At 44.3% G+C, this 16,604-nt stretch overlaps 2 protein-coding genes across 5 annotated transcripts; one reads left to right on the forward strand and one right to left on the reverse strand.

Annotated features, from left to right (window-relative positions):
* Nucleotides 1-3,012: 3,012 nt before the first annotated feature.
* krcp (kelch repeat-containing protein) lies at nt 3,013-9,509 on the reverse strand. Of its 4 annotated transcripts, none has more exons than XM_014335308.2 (14): nt 9,368-9,509; nt 9,201-9,277; nt 8,734-8,895; nt 8,566-8,647; nt 8,399-8,446; nt 8,058-8,289; nt 7,852-7,941; nt 6,359-6,490; nt 6,083-6,270; nt 5,800-5,996; nt 5,593-5,687; nt 5,441-5,495; nt 4,153-4,250; nt 3,013-3,767 (listed from the first exon to the last, which is right to left on the reverse strand). In XM_014335308.2, the coding sequence occupies exons 2-14, from the start codon at nt 9,260-9,262 to the stop codon at nt 3,538-3,540; spliced, it is 1,671 nt and encodes a 556-aa protein (XP_014190794.1). In that variant the 5' UTR covers nt 9,263-9,277; nt 9,368-9,509; the 3' UTR covers nt 3,013-3,537. The 4 variants fall into 4 exon arrangements, with proteins under 4 accessions (XP_014190794.1, XP_014190793.1, XP_014190795.1 ...); XM_014335307.2 differs by having other exon boundaries at nt 7,852-7,938; nt 8,046-8,289; XM_014335309.2 differs by having other exon boundaries at nt 7,882-7,941; nt 8,046-8,289.
* A 1,159-nt stretch (nt 9,510-10,668) lies between these two features.
* Nucleotides 10,669-16,512, forward strand: cct7 (chaperonin containing TCP1, subunit 7 (eta)). Its single transcript, XM_005927762.2, has 12 exons — nt 10,669-10,808; nt 12,040-12,123; nt 12,237-12,306; nt 12,393-12,499; nt 12,577-12,755; nt 12,844-13,015; nt 13,135-13,299; nt 13,378-13,566; nt 13,783-13,880; nt 14,929-15,061; nt 15,399-15,605; nt 15,697-16,512. The coding sequence occupies exons 1-12, from the start codon at nt 10,740-10,742 to the stop codon at nt 15,925-15,927; spliced, it is 1,704 nt and encodes a 567-aa protein (XP_005927824.1). The 5' UTR covers nt 10,669-10,739; the 3' UTR covers nt 15,928-16,512.
* Nucleotides 16,513-16,604: the final 92 nt, after the last annotated feature.

A 16,604-nucleotide genomic window follows, 5' to 3' on the forward strand; every position in this document is an offset into this window, starting at 1 on the left:
TTTAAGTGTCACTGGAGGAACATTAAATAAAATATATCAGCCTTTGAGTCTCCAATTACTATTTCCATGTGCCAAATGTTTGTGGCTGCTTTGAGGATGTAATATGTAGCAGTTGTTTTTGATATACAGTCAATAGTTTTCCCAGTAGAGCAGATAAAAAAACAAAAAACAAAACAAACCCATGAGCACTTTGATCTGTGATCGTCAGGCTTTTCCAGCAGTTGTGCTTTTCAGCAACTCCCCTCTGAAATCCACCTCAGCCTGGGTGTGTGTAAGTCAGTGGAAAAATACAGATCTTTACTACTACAGCACCTGATTAAAGCAGCACCCTTATTTAGTTATAAATCCACTGGAGCATGAGAAAAATCAAAATTTTAAGCAATTATTAACTATTTTTTAATTTTGATATTTCAACACTGTTATATAACCCATGGCTCAAGTCACTGCATGCATGACATGCATGTATTTGGAGCTACTGATGTTGTAGTTTTGTGTCATACTTTATAATCTCCTGTTCTCTGACAAATTCAAGCATTATTAACACCCACATATGTTTCAAATAGTTCTAATTAACACCTGTATTGAGTGTAAAGGCATGCATGCTGGAGTGCTGTGGGCCATTAAAGTGTAATATTGCTTATCCACCATGTAGAAGATTAAATGAAGTATCACAGGGGTGGCTATAAAACAAATGGAGCAATCCAAGGCAGCCAGGAAAAGAGGGGAGGACACAAACATAAAATTAGTGATTCCCTTAGAACCATTATTCTTTCTTCAGCAGTCCGCTGGGTGAAAATCCTGCCCTTAACCTTAGCAATTTAGAAGCTGCTGACTCGCAGCGTGGGCAAAAGTAGTACGGAAAGAACCAAAGCCAAAAACCAGGCTTTTTATCCACACTGTGCTATAATCACAGTAAGTGCAACACCGTGTAATTAGATAAACGGATTGAAGCACATCACCGTTAGTTATGATGAACATAATAAAGACTTGTTTTGTGGCCCATTAAGCACGATGCATAGCAACACGTTTTTTTTTTCCAACAGTCTGTGAAATAATGAAGTGAGGACGGTTTTATATCCACAGGTATAAAATAAAATATGTTGAGGAAGTCGGGCTTTCCTTTGTATCGCCACAGGAAATACCATGGAGTAGGTGAAAGCAGTTTGATGGCCTCCAAATGATTGTGACCAGTTTGTTTTTGAGTTTTTAAGGTAGAAAAATTGCAAATGTCTGCCTCTCTCAGCAGATGTGGCGCCTTCCAAGAGACACTTTGACAAAGATATCTATAAAATACTGAAGTCTTAATTGTATGTAAAATAAAGCAGAATTTTACTGTTGAAATATTCAGTTGGATGGTCATTAAACTAAAGGTTTGATGTACATGTAGCAGTCCTAGAACATCCTGTCTCAACGATGCTGAAAAGCTATTCAACGTGTTACTTCTAGGCTGAATTAATGTAATTGTTTATCAGGTTTCTCTAAAACAGGGGTGGGGAACTCCAGGCCTCAAGGGTCGGTGTCCTGCAGGTTTTAGATGTCCTTGATCCGACACAGCTGATTTAAATGGCTAAATTACATCCTCAACATGTCTTGAAGTTCTCCAGAGGCCTGGTAATGAACTAATAGTTTGATTCAGGTGTGTTGACCCAGGGCGATATCTAAAACCCGCAGGACACCGGCCCTTGAGGCCTGGAGTTCCCCACCTCTGCCCTAAAAGATCTCAGGAAAGCCTTCAGTTGACCCAAAACACTGCAGCAAGAATCCCGACAGGGACTAGAAATTGTGATGATATCACTCACATATTAGTTTTTCAAGTCGCATGTGGTAGTTGGAGGTGTTAAGACTAAAGCACCATGTTAAACAAACAGAGCACTTCACTGTGAGAATTCAGGCTGACTAGAGTTTCTAAAACATGAATTAGAGGAAGTCTTCAGCTACCAGAATCCAGACAGCCTCTCTACTTTAAATATTAGGCTTCAAACTGTACTTTTTGATAAAGCTTATCGTTATGGCTGGATCAGCTGACTCTGGCATGTTCACCATACATCACATATCAGATAAACATGCAAGTTTGCTAACTTTTGCATTAAATACATTTACAGCTGGGGATGATGTGGATCGCATTTCTTTTGCAGGTTATGTATTAAGGTACGTAGAACAGTTGGCCATGACGATGACGCACGCTTAAAACTCTTTTAGTGCTGTGAGAACGAATCTCTGTTTTAAGTTAAGTGTGCATTTACTGACCTCTGTTAATCTCAAGTTACCCAACGTGGGGCTGTCTGTTTAATCCAGTGAAAAAAGTTCAAACACAGCCACAGTCATGACACCGTTATCAGGAACCGAGCGGATATGAACTTAATCCCTCCCACGCTCCATTAATCTTTTATTAAAAAGTCTCCATTTAGCTCTGGCTCTCTGAAGATAACAGTGTCACGCTGCAGGTCTCACGTTAGCTTGCGTTACTGTCAAGTGACCACAGCAGCATGAACAGCCTTTTCTGTTTAAAGCTGTCAAACCTCTTTTAATTGACGTTGGTTTGATTTTGTATTCCCATGCAGTAATGCATAGACTGTACAGTCTACTCTACATACTATCCATGTAGAAAATAATATGCAAGGGGGTTTAACTTGATATAATATTAATATTGAGCACAGTTATTATGCAGCTGCGTACTTTCATTCTTGGGACTCTGCTAGAGTAGCTTTGCATGATTCATAGTTCAAAATAATCCTTGTTGATTTTATGTAGGGCGTCATGTGCATCCATCAATTCATACTGTCTGATACAAGCCATTATACCTCCCTTTAAACCAGCTTCCACTGGCTGCAAGAAGTTTTACACGGCAGGTAGGTGGGGCATTCTGCCATAATGACCATATTAAGGATATCTGCTCTTTCTGACATCAAACTGATCCAAGAGGTAAAAAAAAAAAAACAAAATCTGAAGCTGAGTGTATATACATTGAACCAGTATATGCACAATTTAAAAAATATATATAATAAAGGAAAATACAATAGTTAAACAATAATTACCTTTTAATGTGTATTAAGTAAAATCAGGAAAAGCAAAATGGTACAGCCCAGTGACATGAATGGAAAATTCCCCACCGCTGATAGTTTGAAGATGATGACAAATACAAACAAAAGCAGGAATAAAACATTGTAAAAACATTCTGATGCACTTACATATATCTGCAAGAAAAAAATATATATTCTGAACTAGCCTCAGTTTTTTTAAAAAACACAATCAATATAAACCAACATTTTAAAAAAGTACCTGAGGAAAACAAACATATTTACATCATCAAATCTGCCCTTTAAAGCAGATATTGTTTTTATGAGTGGAGCTCCATAATGAGAGAAATCTTTCTTTGCTCAGATGTATCAAATAAAACCGGGAAACCTTTTAAAGCGAAAGAAAAAAGGAAACAGAAAGGGATAAAAACCCACAGGATTATAAATAACAAAGGGTGAGGGTGTTAAAATAGCTTTACATCCAGTGAGGCAGAGAGGATTCACCTCTGACTCGCTCTCTTTAAATAGCACCGAGCAGCTCCTCCACGGCGACAGTCGTCAGGTCGGAGTAGAAGTTGCCCTCGTTGTCGCCGCCTCCGAACACCAGCAGGGCTCTGCCGCCGTTCACATCCGCGTCTTCATCTTCCTCCGAGAAGCAGCGGTGACCGGCCGTCTCCATGGTGATGATGGAGTGCCCCGCCCTGGGTACAGACAGCTCAGGCGCGCTCACCTCTGTCCAGCTGTTGGTGTCTGAAACAGCAAAACAAAGGCACGAAATTTGTATTTTTCCGCTAATTCTCGTTTTTACACTTTATGTTCAGAATAAACTCAACAGTCAGGTGAAGGTGGCGGTTAACACATTGTTACTTATGTAAGCTACTTTATTGCTTATATGTCTGTGGCTTTTATTTTAAATATTAAGGACATGAAGGAGATATTTCTTTGGCACAGAACCAACCGGACCTACAGTAAGGATTGTGCAGGAACAGTAGAATAAGCAGTGTCTCCTACCTAGTTTGGGAATTACGTTACCAAAACCCTAAAATAATTCTGTCTTGATCTTAAATCCTCTATCAGTCAGACTCTGTCATTAACAACAAAAGAGCTACTTTTCAGAAACCAAACCTCTGCTCACCTATATCAAAGACGAAGGCGTCACTGAGGGCATTGTTTCCGTTGTAACCACCGTGGATCAGGAACTTTGTGTCTGACAGCACAGCGCTGCCGTGCCAGCTGAAACACACGAGCACACAATGTTCACATTTAACTTCAAGTTGCTTAAAGGTTCTTGAAACGACTGCAGACGATATTGTAACAATCTCTGCTCTCATTTTAATCTCCTGTCTTATTAAAATCGTATTAAACCTTAATTTGAGGAACGTAAACGTCTCCATTTAGCCCCCATTTGTCCCTAAATGTTACTGCTTGTGTTGTGTTTATAATACAGCTGTGCCTACATAAAAGAAAAGCAGCTGGTCTCAGAGGCTAAAGTGTGGAATTAACCGAGCTACCCACAAACATCATCGGTCTTTCCCCATCACAGTACATGATGTCCCCACCTGGGTAAAGACATCCATTATAGCACACGTTTCCAGACAGTTTGTAGTAAATTGCCTCAGTAACTACAGGCCAGAGGCTGTAACACTAAGAGACTGATCCTCAAATACATCAAGCACACTCCCACCTACTCTGGACCCACATCAGGATTTATACAGAACCAATAAGCCAACAGATGTTGCCATTTCCAGTGTCCTCCACACCACACTATACTGTACCACCATCTGCCCACTGACTCTAGCTTTTTTGAGAACCTGGCCAAAGTTGATCAGGATGGGTCCCCTATCACCTCTCCATCCTCTCCAAAGGAGCACCACAGGCTGTTTTGAGCCCTTAATACCATCTCACAACACAAATGGCACCATTAAGTTTGCAGACAACACAAAAAGAAGACAGGAATGATCACTGGAGGAGACACAAAGAGCTGTTCATTAGTTTCAGGAGAAATCAGAATGACCATTTGTCACTGAACATAAATGGAGAGGACGTGAAGAGTCTTTAGTTTTGGGTTTCTGGGATCACAGAAGATTTCCCTGGACGCACAGAAAGCACGGCCTCATTTAGGGGAAAAAAGTCTGTTTTCTGAGAACTGAGGAAATTAAATCAGCCTCAAAACCTGGTGTCTTTCTACCTCTGCACAACCTAAAATGTCCTCACAGCATCCTGACACAGTACCCAAATGGCTCTGCAGCGGATAATAAAGCGCAGCTGCCTGCTCCTTAAGACGCATAAAGAAAGTATCCCCAGAGGATGCCCATCAGCTGTTCATCAAAGCACGCGTAACACGATCAGATCCATCGTCACACTGAACTCAGCTCTGACGTCTCACACGCTCACATAATATTTTGAAGCGTTATGTGCGATACCTTCGAGGAGAGGGGGGATTCCCAGTTGTTTTGACTGCAGAAAACTCCATCAGACCTAAGACATAAACACGTTGCATTTTAATAACGCAAGCATGGATGTGTAGTTGCACGTTTCCCCTGATTTAGGTACTTTGTGTGTGTGTGTTGCTCACCAAGGTCCAACATGTACATGTCATTGTAGCATACAGGAGTGTCCCAGCCACCAAACACATAGATCTTCCTCTCCTGCATCACACATGCAGAATGACTGCAAGACAAAAACAACAAAGAGGAGGTTAAAAATATGGAGCAATTACATTTAAAAACAAAAAAAGTTAGAAAGTGTGCGTTAAATAAAGCTTTGGACTGAGCCGTGTTACCCTGAGCGGGGGGAGGGTTTGTCTCCGGTGACGATGGGCTGGTACCAGATGGAGAGGCGGGGGTCGAAGATATACAGAGAGTCGCTACAGCCATCGGGCTCTGGGTTGGGCCGAGGAAACACCCCTCCCAGCACGAACAGCTCACCCTGAAACATACTGCAGCTGTGGTAGGCCAGGGGAGGAACCTTACCCTGAGCCTGAAGAAGAAGAGCAGGAGGAAGTCATTTAAAAACAAAAACAGAAATAAAGCGAGCGCAGGGTGTGGACACGGATCAACACGCACCTCTACCATGGTCCACTTCCAGCTCTGCGTGTCCAGGATGTGCACGTCATTGAACCACTTCTTGTTTTTAGAGCCCCCGAACACAAAGATCCTTCTTGAGTCGGGGTCGTAGATGGCTGTGTGGCCGATCCTGGCCTCAGGAGTCGGACCCTCAGCCAGAGTCTCCGCGGCCACCCAGGACACGTCCTCTGTTGCACACAGAACGTCCCCTTAAACACGGCTCTCGCCTGAGCTGTAGTATCAACGAGAGTCTAAAATGCTGTTGAACTGACTGACCTGTGCAGAGCTTCCACATGGGATCTTTGCAGAACTGCATCCTGGCTCCCTGGCCTCCAATCAGAATTGCTGTTTGAGCATCGATGGGACATAACGTCTGACCCCAGCGACCTGACGGGCTGGCCAACGGAGCTGCAAGAAAACACGACATGTCATGTTCTGTTGGGAGTAGCCAGACACGATCATCACTCAGATCATGTTTCTGAAACACTCCCAGCAGCCTGCCTGTCACCAACAACCATGTCAAAGTCAGCTAATTCAACTGTATTCCCCATTCCAGCGCTTGGATGTTTGTCATCCGAATCCTGTGTACTACAAGCAGGATTTGGGGCTTAGTGACTTCACTTTAGAGTTACATTACTGGATTACATCTCCATAGTAACCTGATCTGTAGAAATAACCTGCTCTGGACCTCCATGTGCAAGTTTTGTAGAGTCAGGGTCAAACTGACTGAGTTCTCAAGTGAGCTCGACCAGTTAAACCTGTATTTTTAAGGTGAAAAAAAAAAAAAAAAGCCCTAAAACTGTGTCCACACTGGCAGCGACGTGACAACCAGACACCACAGAAAGTGATATTCAATGACTTTAAGCAGCTGGAGGTGAAAAAGCCAGCAGCGATAACAAGTTGAGCGACTCACAGATAACAAATAAACTTTTCTCAACTACCAATGAGAGCACAGGAGACTGTTGACTGGCTTATGACTACATTAGATGTTTACCTAGACAACTTGACCCTGAAACTGGCTTCAGCTTTAAAGTGACATTGCATAGCCGTGCAGAGGGCTTGCTCTCGTCCCCTGGCCGCATGTTTGACGGCCCTGCTATATTCCCCCATTTGTGATGCCAGCTGCAAGCAGTTCTCATTAAGCAGACAGTCTCATTATTCTACAGACATATGGCAACATAGCCCTAAAACTGCAGAGCCTTGTTTGTAATTGCAAACAGGCCTCATATTTGTTGTTTATGTGCTCACACACAGTCTGACACCAGCACTTTACACTACAAGCCACATTCACATATTCGACTATAGCTGCATACGAGGTGCGATTGGTCACATGCTCCCAACATTGCCTCTTGAATGCAAACTCGCTCACTGCTTTACTGGGAAGGCCTGGTTTGACCTCTTGGTTTGATGGCCACCTTAGAGAGGCCAAATTCGAATTTCTGGCTGATGAAACACAGCAGCGCTTCAACATGCTGATAATAAAGTGAGAAACGCTGTCTAGATTAATAATTCCCCAAATGCTCTTCCAAGTGATTCATTTGTGTGACTTGCAGGAATACCGATACAACGCCAACAGCGCAATCTAAAAATCAAACAGTCGGAGGGAGCCGAGCCCCGCGTGAGTCACACGCCCAGGTTTATGTTACTTTCCTGCAAGTGAGCAGTGAATGGAAAACATCTATGCATGAATGCGGGATGGGCTGTGTCAGCTGCTCGGACAGAAGAGGAAATAAATATGACAGAAAAAGGAGGAAGAAAAGAAACAGCACCAGTGTGTGTGGGAGCCTTGGCCTGCCTACTCTTCGTCCTGACTGCACTCTGAGGAGGCGTTCTTCCCACAGTCCCCTGCATCTCTGCTGCTGTGTAGTGAGGACAGAGAGAAAGCAGGTTTGATAGAAGAAATAGCACCTAAAGAAATATGTAAAAAAAAACAACAACAACAAAACAAACCAAAAAAACCCACCTCCTTTTTCACCTGCTCCCTTCAGCTTGGTGGTTTCAGCACCGCTTGCAAACAGCTTCTGGCTGCCTTTGGCTTGACCTCTGACCTTGCGCACAGGTGTGGTCTTCTCAGTAGTTGCATTTGGACACGTGTTCTCCTCTTCTTCTCTTCTCTTTGTCCAGTCATTGCCTTCTTCTTCTTCTGCAGTTTGCTCTCTTTTCCTCTTGCCGTGGAGCTCTCGGGCTGCGGGTGGAGCAGCCGTGTCCTGAGATGCAGCACAATTGAAATAATGTCATTATCGCTATCTGCTTTCACTGACAGCAGCAACATTTCTTTGTGATATTATAAGACACAGTACATCCTTATCAGATTACCTTTGGCGTGTATTCCTTCACAGCCATGATGACTTCTGGTTCTGTTGACTAAAGAAAAAAAAGGGAGATTATATACATTAACCTGTGACATCTGTCCATATCTTAAAGTTTTAACTTAAGAAAATCCTAATGTTTTCATAAGCTCTTTAGATTTCCTTAGTATTTACCAGGTTTCCTCCCTCCAGAGAGACGTTCAGTGTCACACTGTCTATCCAGGTCTCCTCTTCCCACTGCTCCCATGACAAACATCTGAAGGTGAAATATGCATCATTCACAGAAAGGCTGTTAGAGTGCATTACAAAAAATAACAAAACGGATAAATAGGGCGAACCTACTTATTATAAGGAGTCAGTTTTCCAATAGTGATGGGCATCCGATCAGAATCGCTGAGCTCTGCGTTGACGCAGATCCGCTCCCCCCACCGGCCGCTGCTAAACAGCACCACCTGGCGGACGCTTGGTGGAACTGCAACACGGACCCTGCTAGAGCCTTCAGCGCTGACACGGCAAAACAAACGAAGAAACAAGCAAATAAAGGCACACTGCGCGATTTTACATGCAGAAAAACGAGAGGCGAAAAGTATTTACTGTTTTAAAGAAAGAGAAGTTAAGCGACTGTGTGTAAACAGGTCTAATTCAAAGAGGCGCCAATGAGGAGCAATAAAAGTGTAGCGACAGAGCTGTTGAGCCCAGCAATTTTAGCTGAAGGCGACTGAGCTATTTAAAGACACATATGAGCGTCTCACAGGTACAAACGAAAAACAAATACATGACATTATGTGCCAGTCGAAAGCCTGCGTTACCTCAGCAGCTTCTGAGGCGGCCCGTTTACTCCGAAAACCGCATAAACTCCGAAATCATCCATCCTCGCGAAGTCCTCCTGAAAAACACAAACAACATCCACCCGGTTCCGACTATACTCTTTTATTTAAAAGTACGATTTTAAATATCTCAATAAATCACTCTTTACCTAATCTCCCGCCACCGCTGTTTGTACAGTATCTGAACTCCGCGCGAGCTCTGGGGTCAGTTTAGGTGCGCGTGTTTTGTCATCACAGTTTCTAGTAGACGCTGAAGGCTACACAACAAACCAGTTCTCCGCCCGCACGGCAAACGCGGATAACAATTTCAATCAGACTCAGGGCTGCAACTTTGGGGGCTCCAAGCCAATCGCAGGCCTGATTTCGGAGGCGCTGCGAGACGCAACAGAAGCTGCGTTCAATAACACCTTCAACAAAACGGTGAATTCTACTTTAATTAAGGCATTACTTTTATTACTAAGTTAATTCTATTTACTAATTAAGAAAACCTATTTAGAAATTAAAACAGCAAATTAATAATAGAAACATAGACTATACAAATTATATACAGTGGGTGTACATAAATTACAACCTTTATGGCACCAAGTGGTGTGCAGGAAGAGTGTTTGCAATGATGATGGACAGGCTGACAGATGATGAAGGAGGAGTCTTTGTGGACTCTAATGCTTGCAGATGACATTATAATCTGTATTGAGAGCATGGAGCAGGTGGAAGAGAGCCTTGGGAGGCTGAGGTATGCAGAAGAGGAATGAAAATCAGTAGAAGCAAAACAGAATGTGTATGTGAATGAGAGTGAGACAGCTGTAACAGTGGAGATGCAAGGAGCAGACATAGTGAAGGTGGATGATTTTACATACCTGCGGTCAACCATTCAAAGGAATCGACAGTGCACAAAAGAGGTGAAGAAGAAGTGCCGGCAGGGTGGAGATGAGTGTCAGGGGTGATTTGTGACCGAAGGATAGCAGCAAGAGTGAAACTCAAGATGGTAGTGACCTTTGTGGTTTGGAGATGGTGGCTCTGACAAAAAGACAGGAAGCAAAGGTGGAGATGTTTTACTGGGAGTGAGGAGGATGGACAAAATTAGAAACATATACATCAGAGTAACGGCTAAGACTGAGTGGATTGGAGACAAAGTTAAAGAGGTAGGATGGTTTGGACATGTGCAGAGGCCGCGTATTTGACAACGAATGCTGAAGATTGAGCTGCCAGGCAGGAGGAAAAGAGGAAGACCTCGGAAGATCAATGGATATAGTGAAGGAGGACAGAGGAGGATGCCAGGAATAGAGTGAGATGGAGATCTGCCACTGGGACCTCTAAAGAAAGCAGCCAAACGAAGACGTTTATTGCATGCTGCTTATTTATTTATTTTAAACGAGACACTTTGATGCTGCAGATAAATAATTCACGCTCATATCACCAACACTTGTTTTATTTCAGAAACATAACATCCTGAAATAGTACATCTCAAATCGTTGACAAACTACTGCTGTTTGTTCTTGAACGTACCCCCACCAACAGCGCATGCTTTCGAAAAGCATTCTGGGATCCGATACCGGTGGAAAGCTTCTCGAAAGAACTGCAAAGATGATGGTGAGTCAGCTAGCATCATGCACCACACTCAAACATCTAATCCATCTCCATCCTGTAGTTTATCAGAGAACATGGTCTCCCGGAGTGCGCCTGGTGTCGGTGACGGGCCGTTAGAAGTCCCGGAAAGCTCTTATTTTATGAAATAGCTTTTAAAAAGGTTATTATTTTTAGCCAGACAATGCTAGCATAGCCGCTATCAATGGGCGGATACGATGCTAACGGTGATGCTAAACGGCTTCCTATAAACTAGTGTTAAAATTTGAGCTAGCGTCGTGTAGTTACATATTTATCTAATTCACGTGGATTCGCTTTCAGCATTTGAACATATTTGATTTTAATACCGCCCTCCACCTAGTTTTTGACGAGCTGAGCTGCTGTGTGTTTAGCCTCTTTGTACGGCTGAGGAGCTGCACCGGCTTGTGTGTTGTTCTGCTTTTAGCAGTAAAAATCTGAAAGCTAATGGCCCGGAAAATGATGCGAGCTGTACAAACCTACATGCATGCACTGATACCACTGACAAAGCTATTGCTACAACAATGTCGTGTATAAATAACCTAGGCATTTGTACTTTGACACATTGTTCATCCTTAAGAGTGCCTACAATGTGACATCAATCCTTCTGGCAATATGGATGTACAATAGATGTTTGCGCATCGTCAATGTCACAGTGCTTTTGCAGGACTTTTTCCTCGTATTCTTGGATTTGTGTGATGTCTGTGTAGGTTCTCAGTCATCCGGGTCATGATCATCTTAGGAGCTTAGAAAGGAGGCGAGTGGACTTCTTTAGGTTGGTTGAAGACATTTAGCCTCTTATCCAAGAGGCTTCTTCAGTTCTGAACTGAAAGTGAGAGGGGAAACATCATCACCAAATTTAAAGAAATCTGTTTGCCTGCTTTTTAAGCACCTGAGATCAGCGTGTATGTACTTAAAATAGCACCAATGTGAGCAAATTAACCACAGCCACCTTCTATTTGTGAGGGGTGGACAGTCAGAAGAAATTTGAGGCTGAAGTGTGTTAAAATGGTTTGTTCCAGATAGTGGACAGACTGAGAGGCTTTGTTGCAAAGCTCCTGTAGCGGAGTCCAAAAACACTAACGTTGTGCTGGAAACGAGCAGAATGATGGGATTTCTGAGGTGCCCAGTCACGATGGATGCTGCTGACAGGTGTGAGCAGATTATCAGTTTGCTTACCCTCTCTTCTTGTCTTCCTGTGTCTCCCTCTCTACTTCAGCCCACACCGGTTATTCTGCTTAAGGAGGGGACGGACACATCTCAGGGTATTCCCCAGCTCATCAGCAACATCAATGCCTGCCAGGTCAGAACAATAACTCATCTCTTTGTAGTTCTGTGTCTATTTTTCATTTGCTCTGAATTTAACTAAACATTCTTGAATTCCTCTAAATGTGCTGCTCGTGTTTCCTTCTGCAGGTGATTTCTGAGGCTGTCAGGACCACCCTGGGGCCCAGAGGGATGGACAAACTGATGGTGGACAGCAGAGGTGAGATGGATGGGGGAAAAAAGGCGTTATTGTTCCTGGATTGGTCTGCGGCACAGTCGGTGTAATGCAAATGTTTATTTTTCCAGGAAAGGCCACAATCTCCAATGATGGAGCCACCATCCTGAAACTGCTGGATGTGGTTCACCCTGCGGCCAAAACTCTGGTGGACATTGCTCGCTCCCAGGACGCTGAGGTGAGCTGTTTGAGGCCATTCGTGCATCAGAGTTTATGCTGTCAGGAATTTCAGATTGACACCGTCTTTCTCCTCAGGTTGGGGACGGCACCACCTCCGTCACCCTCCTGGCTGCAGAGTTCCTGAAGCAGCTGAAGCCGTACGTGGAGGAGGGTCTCCACCCGCAGACCATCATCAGAGCGTTCCGCACCGCCACCAATCTCGCCGTCGGCAAGATAAAGGAGATCGCCGTCTCTGTGAAAAAAGACGATAAGCAGTGAGTTCTCTGTTTGACTTGAGCAACTTTTGATGTTTCTCCGGTGAGCAGTACAGCTGACGACCTCTTTTCTGCTTCACTGCGCCAGAGAGCAGAGGGAGCTGTTGGAGAAATGTGCGGCCACAGCTCTAAACTCCAAGCTGATCGCCGGTCAGAAGGAATTCTTCTCCAAAATGGTTGTGGATGCAGTCATGTCACTGGAGGAGCTCATGTCTCTGAAAATGATCGGTATCAAGAAGGTCCAGGGAGGAGCTCTGGAGGTTGGTGCCAAGAAGTGTGATTTTCCTGTGTAAAATCTTTCAAAACAACGGTGTTAAAGAAGCAGATAATGTATCATACATGGTCTTACCTCAGCATGTTGGTTTTTTAAATTGTTCAGGAGTCCCAGCTGGTCTCTGGCGTTGCGTTCAAGAAGACGTTCTCCTACGCCGGCTTTGAGATGCAGCCCAAACGCTACGAAAATCCAAAGATCGCTTTGCTCAATGTGGAGCTGGAACTGAAAGCCGAGAAGGACAACGCTGAAGTCCGTGTGAAATCTGTGGAGGTACAAATCAGCCGCCACAAAGCTTTTTGTGAAAGGGTTTTGTTTCCACGTTCCCTCTAACCTGAACCTTTGCTGCAGGACTACCAGGCCATCGTGGATGCAGAGTGGAACATCTTATACGACAAGCTGGAGAAGATCTACCAGTCAGGAGCCAAAGTGGTCCTGTCAAAGTTGCCCATAGGTGATGTGGCCACCCAGTTCTTCGCTGACAGAGACCTGTTCTGTGCTGGGCGGGTTCAGGAGGAAGACCTGAAGAGGACCATGATGGTGAGGCATTCACAAACTGTTAGTTTTTTGTTATGGATCAACCGGGACGCCAAAAATCCAAAATCAATCTTGGTAGTTGATTATTATGTTGAAAACTGCAGTTGGTCATTTAGCTTGAAGAATGACAGCTAGTTGGAGCCGACTTGGCTTTTAAAGTGCTGACGCTTGGACTGATTCTGAGGGTGAAAGCAGCTGACTGTGTAATGTAACCATCAGGCCTGCGGAGGCTCCATCCAGACGTCTGTAGGAGCGATGACCGACGATGTGCTGGGACAGTGTGAGCTCTTTGAAGAGGTCCAGGTCGGAGGAGAGAGGTGAGAGAGACATCTATTGTGACCATACATAAGTGTAATGGCCAAACATATTATAATAATTATGCTACATTCAGTTTTGCATATTCTTCATCCTTATGAGAGTTGTTTGTGGTGGGTTGCACTAGAGCTACCATTGTATGGCTGCTGAGGAAAAGAAGGGGTGTACACTCCAGGGGGACCTTTTATTTTTAAGTGTTAATAAAATTTTCATCCATACATTTTCTACTCCATATCTGTGTTTGGGCCATGGGGGCAGCAGTCACCACTTCCAGCTCATCCTGGGAACACTGAGCCTGGGAACGACCAGCCAAGAGGTTGGCCAGGGAACAAGTCACAGTTTCTGTCCTGGAGCCTCTTCTCAGTAGGACATGCCTGAAACATCACCTAAGAGGCCTCCTGCATCAACTTGCCACATTTAAAGATCAGAACGAACTAAACCAGCAGTTTCTAATATTGCTTTTCTCAGGCTTTGTTGCTATGTGCAGTAAAACAGCTGTGAATGGGAGGAGGTGACGAGATCAGCGGTGCTGTTATGAACCTCATCAAAACGGTTTCTTTCACTCCACCAGAGTTCACGTCTCAGTCACAGCTCCGCTTCTGTGCGTTGCAGCCCAGCACAAAAGCTCGAGAATAAAGCTGATATGGATGCATACTGGGCGTCTCCTGGGTGAGGTAGATCCAGGACACGCTAGAAAGATTATATTGCTCAAATGGTCTGGGTGGGGTTAAAGAGGTCTGGACTCCTCTGCTAACACGTGTATTATAATTCTGCATACATGCACCTCCCTGAGAAATCTAACTACATGTTGGTCGGATGCAGTTTAGGGATAAAAGGAGTTTCCGGTTACTATGCAAGTTAAAGTCTAAATCAACGTTAGGCCGCTGACCCCTCGACCCCGGCCCAAGAGAAGCAGAAGAGGATTGATGGATGGATGAGATTTTAGTCAGTGTGAGAAAAGACAAAACTGTCACTGCAATGGCAAAATTGGTAAAGCAGCAACTTTAAAGTGACAAATTTGTGTTTCGTTGTGTATTTTTTTCTGTGTAGGTACAACTTCTTTAAGGGCTGCCCGAAGGCAAAGACATGCACCATCATCCTGAGGGGCGGGGCCGAGCAGTTCACAGAGGAGACGGAGCGGTCGCTGCACGATGCCATCATGATCGTGCGCAGAGCCATCAAGGTCAGCTGCACAAGTTTTCAGATGCTTATTATTCCTGGTTGAGTTTAAAGAATCAGTCTCTGTTTTTATTTTGTGCACGTGGGAGGAAAAAACATTTGATTGTACTTAAAAGTGAGATTGTAATTGGATGATGATAAATTACATGCGTACTGGTTGCTTGGCTTGAAACATGAGTAGAGCTTCAGCAATGCTTCATGAGGAGAAAGCAGCTTGTTTTTGAGTTGCTGTGACCTCGTCTCTGACTCTTGTTTCTTGTAAGTTTGGTTTATCTTTGCTCGCCACTGTCATTGGTATATTTTGATTTCCAGTGTCTTAACTGTATCAACCCTCTTCCTAGAATGACTCTGTTGTAGCGGGTGGAGGAGCCATAGAGATGGAGCTGTCCAAGTACCTGCGGGACTACTCGAGGACCATCCCCGGAAAACAGCAGCTCCTGATTGGAGCATACGCCAAGGCCCTGGAGATCATCCCCAGACAGCTGTGCGACAACGCCGGCTTCGACGCCACAAACATCCTGAACAAACTGCGGGCGAAACACGCACAGGTAGAAAACAAACAAACACACACACACCTTTTAATCCCTGGTAGTATTTAAAGTGAAGGTGACTTTGTGCGCTTCATCCGTCACCTGTCAGGGGGGCATGTGGTACGGTGTGGACATCAACAACGAGGACATCGCAGACAACTTTGTCGCCTGCGTGTGGGAGCCGTCCATAGTGCGGATCAACGCCCTGACGGCAGCGTCAGAAGCAGCTTGCCTCATCCTGTCGGTCGACGAGACGATCAAGAACCCCCGCAGTACTGTGGACGGACCTCCAGGTGGCGCCGGCAGGGGCAGAGGCCGCGGGAGACCCCATGCTCACTAACGACGCGAAACAGCAAAACCCCATTTTAAACAAGGACTAAATCCAAACGCCAGAAAGAATGTGTCTCCTGTAGCGATGCAGACAAAGATTTGACATGTTTTACCCACGTTTGGATTTTAATTTTGGATAAAATGAGGTGTTGTAAGCAGTCAGACACACGGCAGATGTTAAGTTTAGTCAAACAGCAGGGAGAAGAAGAACGACGGCTGATGTTTCTTGTTTTTTTGGGGGGGTTTTTTTGTCTGTAGGTTTTCTTACTAAAGCTTTCACACAGTAACATCCATTAAACATTTCAAGCACTGCATCTTTTCACACATTTTATGTTTTTTTTTTACTGAGGAATGGTGAAGTGAAAGCAGACTGTCAGCAGCCCCCCTCTTTAGTAACACACTCCTGTGTCCTGTGATCTGAAGGAGTCGTTCCATAACTTCTAATTTGGTTTTGTGTTACGTGACAAACTGCCGTGTGACATGGAAAGTGAAGCACTGATGCAATGTCGAGCAGTTCTGAACCATTTGTTAGCCCCGCTGTGTGAAACTATTTATTGGAGCACTCTCCTCAATAAATTCACAGCTGAAACCTGGACTGTTTGTTCTGACTAACGTCTGTCTCAGCACTCAGATCTTTAAAGAAGTGATCCAGACACAAGTGAAGTTCTGTGTTGTGTTCAACAGCGA

This window comes from Haplochromis burtoni, unplaced genomic scaffold, assembly GCF_018398535.1.
Source record: "Haplochromis burtoni strain Fernald_Lab_line unplaced genomic scaffold, NCSU_Asbu1 Contig_102, whole genome shotgun sequence".
NCBI lineage: Eukaryota > Metazoa > Chordata > Actinopteri > Cichliformes > Cichlidae > Haplochromis > Haplochromis burtoni.